The 22,494-nt window shown below is 39.0% G+C and overlaps 1 protein-coding gene across 6 annotated transcripts; it reads left to right on the forward strand.

Moving 5' to 3' along the window:
- The first annotated feature begins 2,782 nt into the window (after positions 1–2,782).
- On the forward strand, positions 2,783–20,167 carry pxylp1 (2-phosphoxylose phosphatase 1). Of its 6 annotated transcripts, none has more exons than XM_051863370.1 (6): positions 2,783–2,959; positions 4,895–5,036; positions 10,305–10,466; positions 10,542–10,668; positions 13,801–13,940; positions 14,472–20,167. In XM_051863370.1, the coding sequence occupies exons 2-6, from the start codon at positions 4,958–4,960 to the stop codon at positions 15,485–15,487; spliced, it is 1,524 nt and encodes a 507-aa protein (XP_051719330.1). In that variant the 5' UTR covers positions 2,783–2,959; positions 4,895–4,957; the 3' UTR covers positions 15,488–20,167. The 6 variants fall into 6 exon arrangements, with proteins under 6 accessions (XP_051719330.1, XP_051719331.1, XP_051719334.1 ...); XM_051863371.1 differs by lacking the exon at positions 2,783–2,959 and adding an exon at positions 3,029–3,175; XM_051863374.1 differs by lacking the exon at positions 2,783–2,959 and adding an exon at positions 10,090–10,229 and having other exon boundaries at positions 4,905–5,036.
- Positions 20,168–22,494: the final 2,327 nt, after the last annotated feature.

Consider the following 22,494-nt stretch of genomic DNA (forward strand, 5'->3'; position numbering starts at 1 on the left):
TTTGTGCACAAAACATACTCTTTTGTTGACATTGTATGTCTTCCAAAACAAATTAAAAGCATAGTTTACTCATTCCCTGGACAGATTACTGAAAATGGACAATAAATCATAATTACATATTTTAAGTTTTTTTTTTTTTTTTTGTCTGACTGTGAAATTACATCTGAACTGTATTATAAAGTAGTAAACATAAAGCAGAAGTGCAGATATGGTGTGTGAATGGTTAACTGTTTTGTAGGTCATCGTTTTATCAAAATGGTAGTCACGTGTCTTCAACCTAAGACAAAACTTATGATGTAGTTCCTACCCTTAAATGAAATTAACACTAACCTTTATCAGATATGCAAAAATACAATTAACAAACTTACATTCAAACAAAATAATCAAATGGAAGACATTTGCGGGCTACTGTTTCTGTGTGTGTTCAAGAGAGATAAAGTAACCCAGGATGAGATGAAGACACACAGCATTATCACATCTGTCTGTAATAGGGTGCTTCAGAAGACAGTGGCTCTTTGAACTGTGTGTTTTCTGCGTAAACAGGCAGATCTATATTTACAGTGATTCAACCTTTGTGGGTGTATGTGTGGTTTTAATTATATAAGTCATATGTGTCAGTGTCAAACATGCTTTAACTTGCAAACCTGTCGTAGACTAAATTTTTAATGTCCTATAAATGTCCTCACAAAGACAGATGTACAAGAAAGTGTGTGTGTGTGTGCAAGCATGAAAGGGTGGAAACCACTATTCTTGTGGTTAATTACATAGTTCATTAACTAGTTCTTACTTTTCCCCTTGCAGTTCCTCATTCCGCACCATCTGTAATTGACCGATCTATAATTGTTGACACAGCCCCACCTTAAGCCCTGGAATGAGTTCAACGGGTACAAACATGCAACAAAATATCAAAATCTACAACAGCATCAGGGTTGCCAGGTTTTCACAAAATCCACCTAATTGCTATTCAAAACTAGCCCAAACGCGCTTCAGGGGTGTCCCCCAGTAATAATTGGCATTCTGGCGAGTAAAATCTGCGTTTTTGGCGGGTTCCCTTGGTAAAATTTGCATTCCAGGGGCTAAATATCATGTTATTTGTGGTCGCTTCAACCTGCGGACATGAAAAACAACCCACGGCAACAGTGCTAAAGTAGCCCAATTCCATGGGATAACCACGGACTTGGCAACACTGGATAGCATCACCACCAGGGTTTCCAGATTTTCACAACAAAACCCGCCCAATTGCTATTCAAAACTAGCCCAATCACGTTTCAGGGGGGTCCCCCGATAAAAATGGCTTTCCGGTGGATAAAATTCGCATTTTTGGCAGGGTTCCCCTGGTAAAATTCGCATTCCAGGGGCTAAATATCATGTTATTTGTGGTCACTTCAACCCGCGGACATGAAAAACAACCCGTGGCAACAGTGTTATAGTAGCCCAATTCTGCGGGAACACCGCGAACTTGGCAACACTGAACAGCATCGCCACCAGGGTTGCCAGGTTTTCACAACAAAACTCACCCAATTGCTATTCAAACTAGCCCAAAACTAGCCCAATCGTGTTTCGGGGGGTGGGGGTCCCCCTGTAAAAATTGCGTTCCAGTGGGTAAAATCTGCGTTTTGGTGGGGTTCCCCTGGTAAAATTTGCATTCCAGGGGCTAAATATCATGTTATTTGGGGTCGCTTCAACCCACGGACATGAAAAAAGACCCACGGCAAAGTTGCCCAATTCCGCAGGAAAACTGTGGACTTGGCAACACTGAACAGCCTCGCCACTAGGGTTGCCAGGTTTTCACAACATAACCCACCCAATTGGTATTCAAAACTAGCCTAAAACTAGCCAAAACGCGTAAAAATGGCGCTCCGGCGGGTAAAATCTGCATTTTTGGTGGAGTTCCCCTGGTTAAACTGCGGCAACAGTGTTAAAATAACCCAATTCCACAGGAAAACTGCGGACTTGGCAACACTGATCACCTAGTGCAATGTAGTACTGTAAAGGGTCAGCCAATGACACTTGAACAGGCCAATGACACACACTGACACAAAAATTGCAGGTTTGTTCTGACTGGGTCGCAGACGGCAAAGGAAAAACAATGCTAAATGCAAATAACAGTGCAGCTAACCATATAATTGTGCATACTTGCAAAATAAATAGGCTTACTATTATTACTACTATGCTTTAAAAGGGAGGAGTAAATATGGGTTCATCTGCAAGGATAAACATGGTTTGTTGACATGTGGTCGGCACTGCCACAAGCATGAAACCATCCAAAATTTAAGATACTGAACCCTTGATCAGCATCTGGTTCCTGAAGCAAAACCAGAAGCCCTGTGGTAGATCATTGATAGTTTTCCGATCAAAGTTCACTAGTGCACACACACACACACACACACACACACACACACACACACACACACACACACACACACAATCACACACATGCGTGCTAGCATTTGTTTGACTATAGTACTGAGGACATCTCATATAGGCCTACTTATCCATTGTTTTCATAGCAGGTTAAGGATATTCTCCTTGCTCTACTCCTAAACCTAACAATTTTTTTCTTGTTTAATGAAAAACCTTATATGCCATCACAAATTGTTTTTTTATAATGTATCACTTCACTATATTAGTGAGGAAATTAGGCCCTCACTACATCTGTATACACATTCAAGGCACAGACAGACAGACAGATAGATAGATAGATAGACCTAGACATGTACCATAACCACAACAACGTTTTTTGACCTTCTATGACCAGCAGAGGGAGCAGTAAAACTCAACAATAATGTCTGACATGCAGACACACACACACACACACACACACACACAGAGGGTTTATATTGTTAGGAGGGCAGCAGAGAGGATCTCAGCAGGGTTGAATCTATCGTTCGTTACGGACAGATGGATTATCGTTCGGATCGACTCCTCTGAACGGAATAATTTGTCTCTGTTCGGTCAGGTAAAGCGGGTTTCCCCTCTTCTCGTGTCGTGACGTGTCTGTGCTTGTGTTTGATCTGCTGCTGCTGATCTTGCTGAACGCGCTGCCTACAGATTCATTATTCCTTATGCACTTTTCCATACGCATTCTTCTCATTTTTTTCCTTTGCGCGATTTCTGAAGACTCTTTTAAGATCATCTTCACTTGCACAACACGACAGATTGACATTATTTGAAGGTAAACTGTCGTTCCAGCATTGTCGGAATTTTAAACACTTTCAGACAGAGACATTTATTGCGAAAACTGCGTTATTAAAGGCAAGCTGTCATCTAATATACTTCTCCATATAACGTTACTTGACTTGAGTAGATGCCAAACAACATGGGCTTTGTTTTTTCAGTATCAAGATTATAGGTTCAGTTGAACTTGTGTAGCCTATTTATTACATCTTCAACCGTGTAATTAGATTACCCTTTCCAAAAAGTATTGGGTTACTTGTTACTAATTACTTTATAAATCCCCTATCAATCTACCAGTTGAACAATACAAGCATAGACATGAAACTGCTCTTTTGATTCTTTCAAATAAACAATACACAAGGGTTACATTAAAAACACATTTTAACATAAAATTTTGATGTTAAATCCACTATTGTTGTATAGTCTACTCTATACAGTACATAAAAATGCAATTATATCATAAGTAACTGTAATTAATTACAGAAAAATTAAGAGTAATCCCTTACTTTTCCAAGGGAAAAGTAATTCAATTACAGTAATTAGATTACTTATTAAGCACACCCAACACTGTTGGGTTCATACATTTAAAAAAAAAAAAAAAAAAAAAAAAGCATTTTTGTTTTTACAAAAAAAAAGTTGTATAATAAGGTGAAAAGTACCAAAATAATACACAAGTGTAGACATCTTAATAAATTTTATGTAGCATATGTTTTAAAGTGTGAGACACGAATATCACTATCACTTGAACAAAGCATTTATTTTTATATAATGAACTTAATGACCTTGAGTCACTGAGGGTCTTCAAGGGTGTGTTTTATAGTTTTCTTGTCACATGACAGAATGGTTCCTTTTATTTCAGAAACTGAAAACATGTTCATTATAAAAGAGGGTGTATTTAAGTCTTTCTCTGTATGAATTGCATTTTTGAATCGTTTTAGCCTTCACTAATTTATTTTAATAATCCTGCGGTGTGACAAATTTTGAAAGTATGAATATTTCATTTCCTCCTTTCTTTTAAAATGGGGTCATAAAATGACATGAATAATAATTACACAAAAATTAAACTAGTTTTAGATGGAGTATGGCTTGTCACACTGCAAGAGACTGCTGACAATGCTTGTCATAAGAGTCACAGGGGTTTGCTGTTTTATTTAAAGAAAAAAAAAAAGGTGACAAACCCAAGCTGCAGCTGAAAGCTTGTAACGCTTTGCAAATGTCAATGCACATTTGTTTTCATGTCCGCTGCAGAGGAGTGAAGGGTGTAGTTGAGGAAGCGTGGTTTAATGCTCTCATGATGTGGCCTATGGCTTTAAACATCTGCTCAGTTCATCAGATGTGTGTGTTTGTGTGTATACTTCAGATTTGGTCAAAAAGCTTGTTGTAGGAATGAATTTAAAGGCACAGCTATTATCTGTATTTAGAGTTAATAACAGTTTCTGCTTTCTGCGACTGGGGTAAATTACACGTTGCTTGCTGGTGCTGTGTGTAGTGTTGTCAGCTGGTGTTTCAACAGACTTTGGTTGTCCTATGTGGTATTGCTGCAATACGTTTATAAAAGGGAAACAAGCACTGTGGAGTTTTCATTACTGTGTTTATTTTGAGTCCTTGTAACATCTCAGACATGTTAAAGGTCTTTTGTTAAGCAATGCAACTCCTAGTAATGTTGTGTTATTTGTATGTGTGCAATATTAAGTTTCTGTTGCTCTTGATTTCCCAGGTGACAGTAAGGAAGCTGTGCATGTATGGCTGATGGACAGGTGTCCGAACCAATCACAGGACAATGCTGGCACGGAGCCGTTTCATCCTGGTGCTGGTGGTGGGTGCGCTGCTGGCGGTGCTGAGTTTCAGCTTGCAGTATTGTAAGTGAACCACAATGTATGATTTCAGTCACGTTTCCTCTGTATGAACTTACAGCTATTCATACATACTCTGAGGTTTCCCTGGGGACTGTGGTGTTTGTATGTTTAGTGTGTCAGGTGGGAATATAACCGCCGCTGGATTGTATTTACATTCTTGTTATGTGCTTGTGTGTGTTTTGTAATTCCAGCGGGAATATGGTCTCAATTAGACTGCATTCACCACACTAAACAAAGGCATTTCCCTTGAAGACATGCTATATATATCAGGATTTTTCCCTTTTTCAGTAGAACACAATTTTAAGGGATCATTATTTTAATTAACCAATAAAATCAATAAAAATACAAAGAGTGTCTATATATACTCTTACAACACAATACAGTGGCAGCACCGTAGAAATACCGTGATACTTTGGTTGAATACCATGGTATTACCATGCTAGGCCACCATGAACACCCTCAATATTCAGATTTTTGGTCAATCAATATGGGTTTTTCAATAACAAATTCTTAAACATCTACAAAAAAGTACTTTGGTTGTATTTTGAAATATACCATGGTACTTAAATTTACTTCAGGGCACATGATGGTGCATGTCCAACAAACATATGTGTAATTTAGCATTCTGGGAACCACTAATCTAAGATCCTTTCTTCCACTGTGAATGAAATGGCTTATGCCTGATACACTGCTCAGAAATGTCAAAAAATATTAAAAGTCGCAATAAAATTATTGGAAAAGAAAAAAATGTAGGACGAGGTTCTATGTGCACCGGTTGTTGATTGGATGTTGAGGATGTTAAAATTGGAGGTAGATAAACACAGAATTGAAAGGGTGGGGTTAAATCAGACTAAATGATTGGAGAAGTCCTGCATACATCACCAGAGAGAAGTGTGCCTTTTCATCAGAAGGACCTGTTATGACATTTTGATTAACACTTTTTTTTTTTTTAACACTTTTTTCCCCCCCCGTCATTTATGACACAAAGCTTTTCCACCATTGACGGAATTTTCCATCATTTATGACACAACGCTTTCCCGCCATTTGCGTAATTTTACGACATTTATGACAACGCTTCCCTGCCATTGATGGAATTTTCCGTCATTTATGACACAAAGCTTTTCCACCATTGACGGAATTTTCCATCATTTATGACACTACGCTTTCCCGCCATTTATGTAATTTTACGACATTTATGACACAACGCTTCCCTGCCATTGATGGAATTTTCTGTCATTTATGACACAATGCTTTCCTGCCATTTACGTAATTTTCCAACATTTATGACACTACGCTTCCCTGCCATTTACGTAATTTTCCAACATTTATGACACTACGCTTCCCTGCCATTGACGTAATTTTCCGACATTTATGACAACGCTTCTCTGTCATTGATGGAATTTTCTGTCATTTATGACAACGCTTTCCCGCCATTGACAGAATTTTCCATCATTTATGACAGCACTTCCCCAGCATTGACGAAATTTTCCGACATTTATTACAACACTTTCCGGCCATTTATGTAATTTTACGACATTTATGACACAACGCTTCCCTGCCATTGATGGAATTTTCCGTCATTTATGACACAACACTTTCCGGCCATTTAACGTAATTTTCCAACATTTATGACAAAAAAAAAAAATAAAATCTGGTGGGGAAAGAGTTAAACAATTCGAGGTCAAACATAGAAATAAAATTTAAATGGCTCACAATAAGATTTATAACATGCATTTAGAAAATAGATGAATTTCATTGCATGCTGACTTAAAGAAGACAAGTACAGACTCTCTGACCTCTGAGCACATTTACATGAGCTTGTTAACCCAGCAGAAGTTGGGGGCCGCTAGCTGACACGTGGATGATACTTCACAGACGGTTGGTTTGGACAGTCTAAATGCAGTCCCTGGAATCATATTATGTTTACATGATATATTTTTAAGACCTGAAACCGAGCAGTCAACAAACCTCCTAAAGTCATTAGTGAGAATATGATTTGCAGTAGAGAAATGTTTATGTATCTTTATAATATAAGGGTCAGTTAGATTGGATTTTGAGACAGACTATTCCCAGATTAGACCCCAGTGTCCCATGTCCTTGACTGAAAATCCTCTTTCGCCGAGGACTGTGGTTATCTGTAACTTAGAAACCAGCCCCGCAGATTAAACATTTCATGTCACGATAACAGCTACAGGGAAATCCTGCTAATTTAGTCATTTAACAGGACAGATGGTAAGAATTTGCAAAGCCAACTCAAATGAAATCAAAACATGACTTTTTTTGTGGACAAGGTGAGCAGGGATTGGTCAGTGATCCTCTTAATGTCCGCCCTCTGCATCCCACAGCCAATCACAGCTCAGTCTGAACAACAGAATATACCCGGACACCCTCAAGCCATCCTAGGTGTATATGACTTTCTTCTTTCCGATGAACCCAGTTGGAGTTATATTAATAAATATCCTGATGCATCCAAGCTTTATAATGGCAGTGAGTAGGAAACAACGAGTATGAAGCTCAAGAAAGTGCATCCATCCATCATAAACATACTACATTGGGCTCTGGTGGGTTAATAAAGGCTTTCTGAAGTGAAGTGATGCATTTGTGTAAGAAAAATAGCATAAGCGTTTTGAACTGCGAGAGTTTTACTCTTTCTTCATAAGTTGAATACGGAAGGTGGTCTGGCGGAAGCTAGATAATTTACTTTATAACTTGTTAAATATGAATATTTTTCTTACACAAATGCTTCGCTTCGCTTCAGAAGGTTTTATTAACCCCCCGGAGCTGTGTGGAGTACGTTTATGATCAATGGATGCACTTTCTTGAGCTTCATACTCATTGTTTCCTATTCACTGCCATTATAAAGCTTGGATGTGTCAGGATATTTATTAATATAACTCCGATTGTGTTCATGAGAAAGAATAAAGTCATATACACCTAGGATGGCTTGAGGGTGAGTAAAGCTTGGGCTAATTTTTATTTTAAAGTGAACTAATCCTTTAAAACGAATTCTGGTGCGATTGCTCTGTTAATGCGTTTCACTTGAATAAGTGTAAACGATGCCATCCGAACCCTGGTGCGCACCAAACAAGCGGACTGAGACCCATCACAGTTCAATCCAGGCGTCTCCTCACAGCAGATCTTCGTTTGTGTGTCTGACGCAGGGATTCCTGCCACTGTTTTGACTCCTTTACACATTATATAAGCTCTTCACGAGTTGTCAGCTCCATCATATGTCTGTACATACAGCGATCGGATTTAGCCCAGCACACAACATTGTTTTGGATAAAAATATACATCATAAAAGCCCTTTTTTTTTGTTTTTGTTTTGTATCTTTAGTTTCGGTGTTAAAAATGACCGTGTGAATGCTAAGTGAACCAGGACTAAATGTATCATTTTCTTTTTTTGGTCCAGACCAGACCGAACCGAACTACAAGTGTGAACACACCATAAAACATGTACCATGTTATACATCCACCTTGAGACCAGTTGCTTAAATCTCATAGCAAAAATAGCTCATCTATTGCAGACATTTTAAGTGTCTTAAATGCCGAAATACAGGTTTTTTATGGGATGCACTAATGCTGATTACGTTTGTCATCCTTACTGTCATCCTGCCTTCCTCACGTCGCCTGATTCTTTCACCCTGTGTGAGGTCATTACTAATTCATTCCCTCCTTTGTGGTATCTCCAACAAGAGCTGAAAGCTGTCTGAATGTAGGACAGAACCGAGTCTTAGATTATCCGACATCTCCTCCTCTCTCTCTCTTCACTTCAGTTCACTCAAGCATGACTGATGCACTTTTAAAGAAAGAGGCTTCAGGTCTGTAGAGACTAACAAGCAGACGAAGAGAAAGAAGCTATACATTGAAAATGAGAAAGAAAGAAGTGAAAGATGAAAGAGGACTGGTTCTCATCCCGGTGAATTGTGGGGTTCTGTCAGCATTGCTTCATCGCTGAAGTACACAATGTCAACAACACGTACAATATCAGCCTTGAACGGCAGTATAAACACTGTCTGTTTGATTTGTGTCTATTGTATTTGTGCTTAGGTGTATGTAATTTTTCTTGTACACTATTCTCAGCTACAAAGAGCTCTTTGTGTGGCCGGCGTCTACACAGAGCTGTTCTCTGATTGGCTGAGAGTTTGGAACTAATATGCGATTGGTCAGGCTGCTTTTTCGGGAGGGAGTAAGTCAGAGGGGGTTTGACAGTGAATTAAAACCGGTATGAGGTGCACAAACACACACACACACACACACACACACACACGCTCGTGTTCACATCTCCACAATGTCCGTCGCTGTGCGTATAAACCAGCTAACCGTTATACTTCTGTCTGGTGAGTTTAACTCCTGGTTGGTTACATCAGTAGTTGGAAATGCTGGTGTCAGAATAGTTTTTATTGAAGTGTTTATTGTTTAACATGATTCTATTTGTTCATTCATTTATTGCGTGTTTAGCTTTATTGAATTGTTTAGTTATTGTTTCTATTCTAAGTTTTTTTTTTTTTTTCTTATGTTGCGTAAATATTTCCAGTTTGATTAGAATAAAAGAAACTTGTTACCAGAAGTGCTTCGGGGTGGTTATGCTTAAATTTATGCCAAATTGTATTATTATATAAGAGGAATAATGAAAAATGTTGGCTTGGCTTGATGCCATGTTATTAGAAAACATAATTTTATTAGAGGATGATGCTGCAGGTTTCTCTTATTAAAACATTTTGAGTTATTTAAGAATCTTCTTTTCACATTTTATTTTCTTTTGAGTCAAAAACAATCATAATTTAGTTTTTCATAGCATGTGTGACAGGTAAGTTTCTATAAATGCTGTTTTTGGACTGGTTTAATGCTGGTTTTGGAAAATTTGAGTTCTTAGAGTATGATTTCATAGTACAGTTTACTTTTTTCCTCTAAGAAAATTATGTTTATCATAATATGAGCCTTTTTGTGAGTTGGTTGTAATCGTTTATTGTGTGTACTAAAAGTGCAAATATGTAGCTCAAACGTAAAAAAAAAAACAGATGTTGGTCTTGTGTTTTTATCTGTCACATTGAAGGAATTTATGGCCCTCTTTCTGGTAGCTGTCAATCAGTGGCTAATATCCTGTCAGACTCCTCCCTCTGCCCACATCACCATGGCAATTCCCAAAATTCAACAATCCGCAGCACTGTGCAGACTCAATGTTTGTTCTATGAGGTCAGAACTGAGGAAGCTGGAAATAGAGTGTGTGTGAGTGTGTGCTTGTGCTTAATGACTCCTTTCTTTCCCTAGTGCATCTCATTCCAACCAATCCGGTGGCAGAGCAAAGGTCACTTGGTAAAAGCAGAAAGCGTGTGAATCCAGTCCTCCATACGGATCCTCCCACCCCAGACCCCATCAGAGACACCCACCAGTACTGCAATTACCCCAACCTCACTGAGCATGGCTGGGAGGGTAAGAAACACACTTTACCTTCTCACACACCTGAAGACTCTCTCAGACGTGTGGTGACGTATTTGTGTGTCATAGGTCACAGTCCGGCTGACTACAGGCTGCTGTCGGTCCAGGTAATGATTCGGCATGGAGACCGTTTCCCTTTGTACTCCATCCCCAAAACCAAGAAACCCGCCATTGATTGCACCCTATCAGTAAAGAGGTACAAATTCAAATGTAAATGATCTGATGACCCACGCCATCTATCTATCTGCCTATCTATCTATCTATCTATCTATGTTTGTCTTTCTATGGCCCTGTTTACACCTGTTTTTAAGATGCGTTTTGGTCGATCGGATCACAAGTGGACGACGCTAAATACAGGTGTGAATGGGGTCTAAAACGTTTTGAGCTTGTCCACTTTCGACCAATTCCAGAGGTAGTCAAGAACGCATTAGACCGCATTGCTTTCGTAGTGTAAATACTCATGCGGTCGAATGTGTTCGAACAGCGCAAAAGATCACCTACTCTCCGCCTACTGACCTAATGCTTAAACATTATGGGAAGCGCGCTAGCTAGACGGGATTTAAACTTTGTCAGCTAAAGACCCAAGTTTTGTTTGAAGACAAAAAACGCACCAAGCACAATGTTCTCTCACCATTCCTGATTTTTAACACACACTCATCGCGTTCAGTGTGGTCTTGCAGCTGTCAGAGCAGAAACTAAAGCTGCTGCTCTGTATATTTTTCCATCATCTCCAGGCGTGTTCATACACTATATTACCAGAAGTATTGGGACACCCCTCCAAATCATTGAATTCAGGTGTTCCAATCACTTCCATGGCCACAGGTGTATAAAATCAAGCTCGGAGGGAGGGCTCCATACGCACAGTGCGCAGAAGTTGCCAACTTTCTGCAGAGTCAATAGCTCCAAACTTTGTGTGGCCTTCAGATTAGCTCAAGAACAGTGCGTAGAGAGCTTCATGGAATTGGATTTTCTATGGCCGAGCAGCTGCATCCAAGCCTTACATCAACAAGTGCAATGCAAAGCGTTGGATGCAGTGGTGTAAAGCACGCCGCCACTGGACTCTAGAGCAGTGGAGACATGTTCTTTGGAGTGACGAATCACGCTTCTCTCTCTGGCAATCCGCTAGACGAGTCTGGGTATGTCGGTTGCCAGGAGAATGGTACTTGCTTGACTGCATTGTGCCAAGTGTAAAGTTTGGTGGAGGGGGGATTATGGTGTGGGGTTGTTTTTCAGGGGTTGGGCTTGGCCCCTTAGTTCCAGTGAAAGGAACTCTTAATGCTTCAGCATACCAAGACATTTTGAACAATTTCATGCTCCCAGCTTTGTGGGAACAGTTTGGGGATGGCCCCTTCCTGTTCCAACATGACTGTGCACCAGTGCACAAAGCAAGGTCCATAAAGACATGGATGAGTGAGTTTGGTGTGGAGGAACTTGACTGGCCTGCACAGAGTCCTGACCTCAACCCGATAGAACACCTTTGGGATGAATTAGAGCGGAGACTGCGAGCCAGGCCTTCTCGCCAACATCAGTGCCTGACCTCACAAATGCGCTTCTAGAAGAATGGTCAAAAATTCCCATAAACACACTCCTAAACCTTGTGGAAAGCCTTCCCAGAAGAGTTGAGGCTGTTATAGCTGCAAAGGGTGGGCCAACTCCATATTAAACCCTACGGATTAAGAATGGGATGTCATTAAAGTTCATGTGCATGTAAAGGAAGGCGTCCCAAAACTTTTGGCACTATAGTGTATGTAAATTGCGTAAGTTTATTTCATCCATTAGATTAAAAGATCTTAAAAAGCCCATACATTTACCCGCCCATAGACCCTCCCCTCGAAGAAATCAGGACAGAAGTGATTGAAAGTGGACAAAAGAGACGGATCTATCGATCATCATAATAATATATAATGAAATGGCTGAAAAAGCATATAATGCATCATTTTAAAATGCAGCCTGTTTTCATGGTCCATCATATTAGAAGGTTGTTTTTTTTCTTTCTTTGATCTTACAACTGATATCCACCAGTGACAGGTGTGTAAATGTGGGCTTATGTTTTGTTTAGTGTGTGTGTGTTTATCAGGTTTAGTGTTTGTCATAGGGCATGCAGGTTATGAATCGTTATCAGATTAATATTTCATTCCCGCCGTTGTCTTTTATCCATCCCTGAGCCGTGTCGCCGTGGTTACAGCAGCATTGAACAGTCACTCTAATGCTACCTAAAATAACATTGTTGTGTTTCCATGGTTTCATCGTAGTATTCTAACCAATGACGTGACCAATGCTGTTCAGAATATTCCAAGAATTAATAATCACGCACAGCAACCCATAATATTTCCATGATGTCTGAGATTTATGTTTTACAAAGTAATCCTCAACCATAAATCCTGCCGTCTCTTTCTCTTTATCACGCAGTAGTTCTTTACGCACATGCAAACCTTGCTATCTTAATGTAGAGGTCTGATTTGTGACCTGACCCAACCTGACCATAATACTCTGACAGGTTCTGACTTAAAAATGAAGATGCATTATAATAAAATGGAGTGATCCATCTGAAATCCCTGCTCGAGTTATCCTCAGAAATCTGCAAAGGGAAATAATACCCAGTGTGTTCGATACCATAACATACAGTGTAATTGAAATTTCTTCTTGAATTCCAGTTTTCTAAAAAAAGAAACGTATTGAACAGAATCTATTAAAAATTATTAACTTTACCTCAGAGTCTATTGCATATAGTGCATATAGTAATGACAGAGCAGAATTTTATTTATATTTTATATATGTAAATGTTATATATATATATATATATCATAGTTTTGATTTCTCCTTAGTTGCATTAGATCTGCATTAAATCCATGCTAACATTATATAAATGATGCATGTAATTGGAGTTGCATTCATTTCGGGAACAAAGCTGGTAGCAGACCTCTGCCCTGGACTTTTATTGTTTTTTTTTTTTTAAATGTTAATCATTTTACTACAGACTAACCCAAGTCTTACTCCTGACAGTAAAAATCTGCATTTTTATAATCAACCAAAAGGCTAATCGACCTTTTTATTAAGCACTTTTTCCTTTGAAGATGTCCCTTATGCATAAGTAAATTAGCATGTCAAATTTAAAGGCTTTTCTAGCTTATATCATACATGTTATTATGCCTCCCCCTTGTGGATATATCTTGTAATGCATCCTCAGAGCTGCTTGTTGGCTATTATGATGCATACTGTTGATTAGACTGTTAATCTGGAAAAAAAGTTTCATGAATCTATGGCATCAAATATATTTCTGATTTAAAAGAAGTTCTAAAACACATCTTTCATGGTTGTAATTTTGCAGAAAGCCCACTCATCCCCTTTTGGCCTCCTTCATTAGTCACATGGCTCTCGGTGGGCGTGGTCACTGGGACGCATCACTGGGATCTCTGCCCCGATTACCCAATCACAGCACCTGTGAAATAGGAGAGCTTACACAGACAGGTAACCAGTCAACAAGCTGTGTCCGAAATCACATACTCTCTTGAGCAGGTACTTATTTTAATAATTACTTAATGATACATGATACATATAAACAAAGAAATATGTATATATTTTTTTTTTCTAGGTGTGAAACAGGATTATTATCATCAACTAAAACTAAAATCACAAAAAGTGTGCTACTTAAAATGAAATAAATGTTAACTGAAAAAAAAGTATAAAAAATTAAACTTCTCATTTCTTTTAGTTGCCAAGACGTTTCTCATTTTTGTTTAGTTTAAGAACTAAAATAACTAAATTTTGAAAACTCGTACAAACTATAGACATAATAATAAAAAAAAACTAATAAAAATGACAAAAACAACATAATTACTAAAATTTAAACTAAAATAAAAAAAGAAATATAAAAATAAAAAAACATTCATATTATTAATAAAAAACTGTAATATTATATCAGTGATACTAAAATAACACTGGTGTGAGATGTTATTGTCCATGCTTACTAATATTTCTTTCTCTTTTTTTCTCTATCAGGAGTCGTACAGCACTTGAAAAACGGTGATCATCTTCACCAGGCCTACATCAAGCGTCACAATCTGATTACTGCTGATTGGTCACCGCGGAAGTTGTGGGTGGAGACTACAGGTAAAAGCCGCACCTTACAGAGTGGATTGGCCTTCCTCTTTGGCTTCCTGCCACATTTCGATTGGTCGCGGCTGACGGTTCGACAGCAGTGGAGTACGCTGTTCTGTGGTTCCTCATGCAACTGTCCCGCACGCAACCGGTACCTGGAGCAGGAGCAGCGCAGGCAGTATCGCCAGAGGATTGCCGACACGGAACTCGAACGCACGTATGTCACCATGGCCAAGACGTTGGGTGTGGCCACAAAGTCTCTGAGGGCAGCCAATCCGGTGGATGCGTTGTTGTGTCACTTTTGCCATGGTCTTCCATTTCCGTGCTCCAGCGCACAGATTACGTCAAATGGTCAAGATGAGGGGGCGTGTCTTACACTACAGCACTTTGCTGTGATTCGACGGCAGCAGAAAGATGACGAATTGGAACGCCAGAAGGCGGGGCTTTATCGTCGCTATGCTGTGCTCGCGGCACATCCGTACCTCAACCGTACCGCAGCACGATTGGAGAGGATCGCCAAAGAAAGCCAGACGGGCAAAGGTAAAGAAGAGGCAGCCTTCGCTTTAGCATCTGCTCATGACGTAACCATGGCGCCATTGCTAAGCGCGCTCGGTCTGGAAGGGGCGGGATTTCCGAAGTTTGCAGCCCGCCTAGTGTTTGAGCTGTGGAGTAGCCCTGAAGACAAAGAGAGAAAGAATGATAGAAAACGAGGAAAGTGGTTGGACAATATGTTTATTCGTGTTCTCTATAACGGAGAGGACTTGACCTTTGACACAGCTTTCTGCCATGACCACAATCGACGCTCTGCTCAGCCGCTGTGCCCTCTGGGTAATTTCCTGTCTTTTGTGAGAAAGGATATGTTCAATATTGTCAATGCTACGAGTTACCAGCAGGCCTGCCACCAAATTGTACTGTAAAATATGAATGTGAATGAGAAATGAGAGAGAGTACCAAGGGAAGATAAACAGGAATAGTTTACCTAAATATTCTGCACAATTCTGTCATCATTTGCTGCTTCATGTCGTTTCAAACCCATATGACTTTTTGAGGAAAAATTAAGAGACTCCAAAAAAGCAAAAAATCCCCCTAAATGTCCATACAATTATGCATTATATTCCAAGGAGTTTCCAGGTGCTTGTCACTGCGTGATTTCATTGTATGCATCAAGAGCAGCATGAACATTTTTCAAAATGTCTCCTTTTGTGTTCCGAAGAAGGTTTGGAATGACGTGAAGGTGAGAAAATGACAGAATTTTCATTTCGGGGTGAACTGTTACTTTAAGACTTTAAGAGTACTACTAATGTTTTTGATATAGTGTTAGGTCTGTGGACCAAATAATTGTCCTGCACAACACTTGGTACACTTAGCTAATCACATCAAATCAACTGACAAAAAACTGAAGACGTTTACAGCAATCATTGAGATTGAGATTTTAAAATGTAGTCACTGAATATGTACATCTGGATGATGACGATGGTTTTATATGTGATGTGATGTCAAGGATCCTTCAAAAACATCTACAGAGGGTAGTCAACCAGAATGCCTTTTACCGCCAAATTACCCGCAAAGCCACCGCGGCAAAAATAAACCATAAGGGGCTGTTCACATATCGCGTCTTTTTCGCGCTCAAATTCGTTATTTCAAATGTAGGCGCGCGGCAGGCACGCTCGTAATGGAAGCGACTTGGTCGCGCCGCGTTTGTGGTGTGTTTTCCAGGCGCATCGAGATGAAAAATTCTCAACTTTTCAGAATGCCGCAAGCGCACCGTAGGTCATGTGACAAGAACTAACCAATCAGCTTCGGCCTTTCCGTAACAAAACATCGAAAGCTCAGCCGAACAGCTGATCATAGCTGTACAGGGTGCTTTTTTATATCTCATCTCCATAAATATAAGCTAATGCAAGAGCTAGAAATCGATTTATCTTTTGCTGAAACTTCCTCGTCGTTGTGGAGAGCGCAGTTCATGGTTGCATAGCAACGACAGCGCAAGCGCTTTGGAAAGAAGGAGACGTGTTTTTAGACGCGATATGTGAACGGCCCCTAAACCAGCATTTCAAAGTCGTTTGCGAAATGACCGCCAGGTGGCGCAAAGGGACATTTTGCAAAACAGCTGCAATTGTTGCATTATGAAACGCAAGTAGAGCTGAACTCATAAATTAGCAATAATAAAAACACAACATTTATGTTATATAAGGGGGGGAAAACATGGTTAATGTTGTTTAGACAAACGATACAAATTCACCAGTTCACGTAATATTATATGTACGAAGAGTGAACTGTTCTAGCTATATAGTCAAACCGAGGAGGCACGTGCCCTCAGATTTATGAGGCAAATTTAAATGCACTGCAGCTTACAGCTTACAAAACACAAATATATATTACATTTGATACAGTCACACCAGTGTGATTAGAACGTCAGTGCCAAATGTCATCAGCTGCTAAATTTGTTCGCTCTAAGGCTTGCGCTGATCCAAAGACTGACACACACTCATTTATCATTTATCTCAACCAAAGATCACAACTGTTCAGTGTTTACAGTCATATAAGGTTTATTTGTGTTTCTGATATTTAAATACACAAAGTAGGCCTGAACTTGAAATATTAATTCTCATATGTACTATTCATTACCAATATATAACCTGATGCTTATATTTTTCAAAACACCTGAAAATACAGTCCGTACATCAGAAAAAATGTCAGTCTTTATATTTTAGTTGAGGGAAATACACATGCGTTATGGACTGCACGTTTTGTAGACTTTCTGTGAATTGCAATGCACAAACCAAGCATTATCTGCCGAATGGAGAAGGGTTGGCTCTTTACACAACATAAAATATCTGTTTTATTTCAATTTTCGTTTTCGCATTTCGGAGGAAAAATGTTATGGAAAAATCTGTTATGGAAACGCATAAAAAAAAACTTTAACAGAGACCTCTAATGGGTAATTAATATGGCTGCCCCCGTTCATTTAAGCCATTAGTCGACTAATCGCACGTTTATAGCATATTACATTAATTAATGTAATAAACCACAATGAGCCCTTAAAATATAGAGGCGTAGGGTAATTTAGTCTGTGCGCATAAAGCATGCATAAAGCTTGCTTGCTGCAAAGCACCGGCAAAAGTAGCCTAATAATTATGAATGTGTCGGGGAAATTTAGACATTTAATAATTGAATTTAATTTTCTGAGTCAGTGTCGAATGTAAAGATAAAGCTGATGACGCTGACTCCACAGAACAGTGGATGCGCCCTTAGAGAGAAATGCAACTAATCAGACGGTTGCCTATTGATTTCGATATGAATTGGTTCATTTAAAAGTGGACATTTCAAGCTTTTAATGGACATATTTCTCATGTCTGTGAGGCAAGCGTTGAGACGCATGTATAATGAAGAAGAAATAAAAAGAATGAGTGATGTGTGTATGGTAACAACTCTTGCACGTTGCAGCGGTCTCATGCAGCCATTATCATGAGGAACACACACATTTGCTCTCTGCGTGCTGAAGTCAGAAATTAACAATAAGGATGAAATAACACAATGATGGTATTTTTATAAAGCAATAGGCTACTATTTAGTTAGTAATAATATATGAAACATACATAAAAAATAATATATATAAAAATCGTAATAATTCATGTTGTAACTTGCCATTATTTATTAAACCAAAAGCTTGGCCATAATAATCTTTTACCTATTTCTAAGCATCAAGAACAGTAAAACATAAACGCTGTAGAGACAACATAGGTTAAAGGTGCTGTAAGTAGAATTTGAACCACGTTGTTGATATTTGAAATCAATCCAAACAAACCCACCCCTCTCTTCATTGCTCCGCCTCTAAAACTCACAATCCAATCCAGACCACCCTGCTCCGAGTCAGTCTCGAACCGGTGCCTGTTCGCTGCTGGCATGCAAGGCGAATGCACTATCAGTGACACTAAGTACAGCATTCCCTAGCAGGTGTCAGTATAACTGCAAAACTCTCACTATCTGGCCACTGTTAGACACACGCAATGCGAGTGGATGCCTGTTTATAACAGCTGACGCGCAACAAAATGCTTCACGATAAATAAAGCGCAGTTGATGAACGAACGACAGGGAAGCACAAAAAAAAAAATGAACATACAGTACACAAGAGTAAATACAAAGTGTTCGTTGTTAGTCGCAAACAGCACAGCAGCTCCAGATAATCAAAACCGTGTTACTCACATGAACGGGATCAAAGCAGCCTCCGCGTCTGTTTGCAGGCCTTCCCACTCTCTCCAGTGCTGGAACGTTTTTCTAATACAAACGCGGGTCCTAAAGCGCTTGCCCAGGCATAATCCTTCATTGCAGTGATATTCTTTTGAGCTCTTTTGTATTGTCCCATTTCTAGTTCTGCAGTTTTTATTTTTTTTATTTTCAAATCTCCCTCTTGCTCGTTCTCTTGTCATATGCCCCCTAATGCTGATTGGTTACACGTTTGTTGTTGGTGTCGGCCGACTAACTTCCAAACAGTGGATTTGAAATACTACTTTAGTCCCCTTTAACACAATGTTATCTTAATAAACACCTACTACTAATAAAAATGACAAGGAATAACAAAGCTCAAAAAAGCGTTTAGAATCAATATGTACATTTCAATCATTTTTATTTGTGACTGGAGACAAAGCCAGGATTCGAACCCTAAACATTGGAAGCATTATCTTGAAACCTTGCGGCTCAATCCACAATGATATCTAGCCACTACTGCTACTTAGTTCAAAGACTAATTCATGTAGCATTTTTATACTGACATATATTTTTATATTGAAATATTTTCATTTTTAATTAAAGAAAATTATGCTGATCACAACAACCTACTATAGCCTATTTAATTCTAAATATCATAAAGAAGCAAAAACACAAATGCTGCTGACTTCGGTTAGCAAGTCATGACAACGTCTTAGGGTGTACTCACTGGTTCACTTTCTAACTTTTCAAAATCTGTGATTAGAGCGCCACTTAGCGATAAAAGGCAGCAAATAAACATCCCCAATTTTGCCGCTGCGGGAGCGGCGACGGTGAAAGTATTATTCTGGCTGACTACCTACTGTATATCCAGATAAGCACTCAAATAGTCACACCTCTTGCCTTTATTCTGAGTCGGTGATCTAGAAATCCTGCACAGTCATTAAGACAATCCTAATGGTTTTGCTAAATAGAGAAAATGTTTGAACTGAATTTTTTTGACCACATTTCTTAAACATTTGTATTAGATATAGGGCACTTCGCCACTTTATTGCAGTTTCTGCAGTGATCGGGAATTGGATATTATTTCCATTTAACGTCCCTTCCGTTTGATGTCCCGGATGAGTTCTCGCTTGAATTGTACTAGCAGAATTTCTTGTTTTCGGTGCAATCATGTTGTCCTGACACATTCCTCACACATTTTGTGTGCTTTTAATTTCTTTTACTACTTTATTTTCATGTAACGTAAAGTTAAAAGGAGTGGTAGTATTTCTGAATACTGTAAAATTGATTCAGATGAACTTTTGTATGATGTTCTTATGATCAGTGTGTACTGCCACATTCCAAACCTCAAAGCACATTTTTCAATAAATGAATCATTTTGTCTAAAACCTTCACTGTGGTTTATCTGAAAAATACATTTAATTTTGACTGTCAGCCAAATTGTATCCTACTCTGTTCAAGATCCACCCACTTAGACCAGAAGAGATTATCTGACTGACATGTAAAGTGTCCAAACACAGTTTGTTTTGATTTACATGGCAATAAGGCATGGGTTTATCTAAAATACCTGATAAAACGGCAACAGTCCAACATGGAAAGATTAATTCAAATAATTGTCTGACAGTGTTGGTATGAGACCAGCTGTCCAATTCTCCATGGGTGTATCTAGTTTACTGGCTATTAAGATATCAAACAACATTTTCAAAGATATCATGCCACTAACATCACAAACTTTGGTATATCAATTATTTCTTCATTGTATGAACCTGGCAAAAAAAAAAAAAAAAAAAATTCCAGGCAGACTGGTGATTTCAGTTATGTAAAGCCAGTAAATCCTATTGGAACTAGCAAATACAGTCACACTTTTCACTCATATGAGCATATACATTTTAGCTAAATAACTACATAACTATTTAAAGGGTTGCCAGGTCTGCACAACAAAACCTGCCCAATTGCTATTCAAAACTAGCCCGTTCGCATTCCAGGGGTGGGGGGGTTGCTTCAACACACGGGCTACAAAAACTACCCACAGCAACAAAAAAGTAGCCCAATTCTGCGGGAACACTTGGCAACACTGCTGGCCAAACAACTAGGCCAGTTCCACTTAAAATTTGTGTTTCACATAATGGCCACAAGGTGGCAGGAGACTTTCATCTGTGGTGCTGCACATGGCTCTGAGAGTAAGAATTCAGTCAATTGAGTCAGCATTATAGAAATAGAACAAGCATCAGTTCATTGGTCAGCATTAAACATTTTCTAAACGCAGAGAGCCTTTTTGGCTTTGAGTCATTATTGTTAAATATGAGACTGCAAATCATGCGGCCTAGTTTTTAGCCTTGCCTGTCAAATAACTCAATCACAACAGCCAAAAATCTGTCCTAGAGTAATCTTCAAAATTTCCCCAGGAGTGTGTATTGGGATGTAAGTAAAGGAATCTGAGGCCTCGTGATCTCTATGAGATGATTTTAATTAGCCGCTGCTTTCCTCGCCAAAGAAAAGATCATTCATTTACTGGCTTAGACAGACAAATCGATCTTAATTAAAGAGAGTTGGAGTGTGTGTTTCTGATGGTATTTTGTGTGTCTGTGAGTTTTTAGATAGTGTGGAGATTAACTTTCCAAATTGAGCATGATACAGAAATGATTATGCTTCCAGACAAAACACTTTCTTTTGCATAATCCTAGTACTTTAGCAATTATGCAAAAGAAAAAAAGGCTTGTTTTTGGTGTGTATGGACCCATCTGGATTTCCAAAAAGAGTTATGAGGCGTTCAAACTGAGGTCACAAAGTCTCTATGAAATATGCATACTACTATATAGTACGCAAAAAGCAGTATGTTAAATGAGTAGGATGTCTTGTTGGTCGAAAACCTACAGTAGCCTCTACTATAGTCAATTTTAAATATGTTGTGATTGTGTTGCCTTTGAAATTAAGTGTGGATAAGTTAGACCTACATGTTGCTGGAAACGTGGTTAAAACCAAGACGAACCAAAGTTTAGGGCGGACCCAACAAAACCCCTTTTTAATCAACCAACAGTCAAAATACGTGTTCATTGTCAATGTCTATGGAGGTTAAGGTAGAGTAGGCAATTTTGGAGGCTAGCAATAGCAAGCTAGCTTTGAAAGTATAAGGTCCCACCCTCCCGTCCTAGTGCTTTCCATATTTTAATATTTAGACCACTTCTATTATTGATTGCTATGAGGATGTGAAGAGAGTTTCAACCAGTATAACAAAAAGTGTTTATGACATTGCCTACCCTACCTTTAATTGTTAAAACTGATTATTAGTAAGAGAGATAAAGTGAAATAGACAAACAGAATAATAAATCTAAAAAGAAGGGGAACTGAGCAAACTGCATCGGTGAAATATTTTATTGGCGTCCATATTTAACTTTGAACTCTTCAGAGCAACACCATCGAGGCCTTCACTGGGTCTCCAGTAAGATTAATAAACGATTGCCTTCATGACTGTGTCTTCATAAAAGGCTTTCTCAGTTCTGTGCATGTGTGTGTGGTCACATCTGTGATGCTTCACTCACTGCTCTGTCATAACATTTTCTTCAACCTGATGTTTCCTCCCTCAAAAACAGATCCTAAAACACGAATAGGTCTCCACACACACACACACACACACACACACACTTAAAGGGTGCAGAGAGCTATGGAACATTAACGCACTGCGAGTTTTTCCGTGTGTGTACGTGTCAGAGTGAGT

This window comes from Ctenopharyngodon idella, chromosome 15, assembly GCF_019924925.1.
Source record: "Ctenopharyngodon idella isolate HZGC_01 chromosome 15, HZGC01, whole genome shotgun sequence".
NCBI lineage: Eukaryota > Metazoa > Chordata > Actinopteri > Cypriniformes > Xenocyprididae > Ctenopharyngodon > Ctenopharyngodon idella.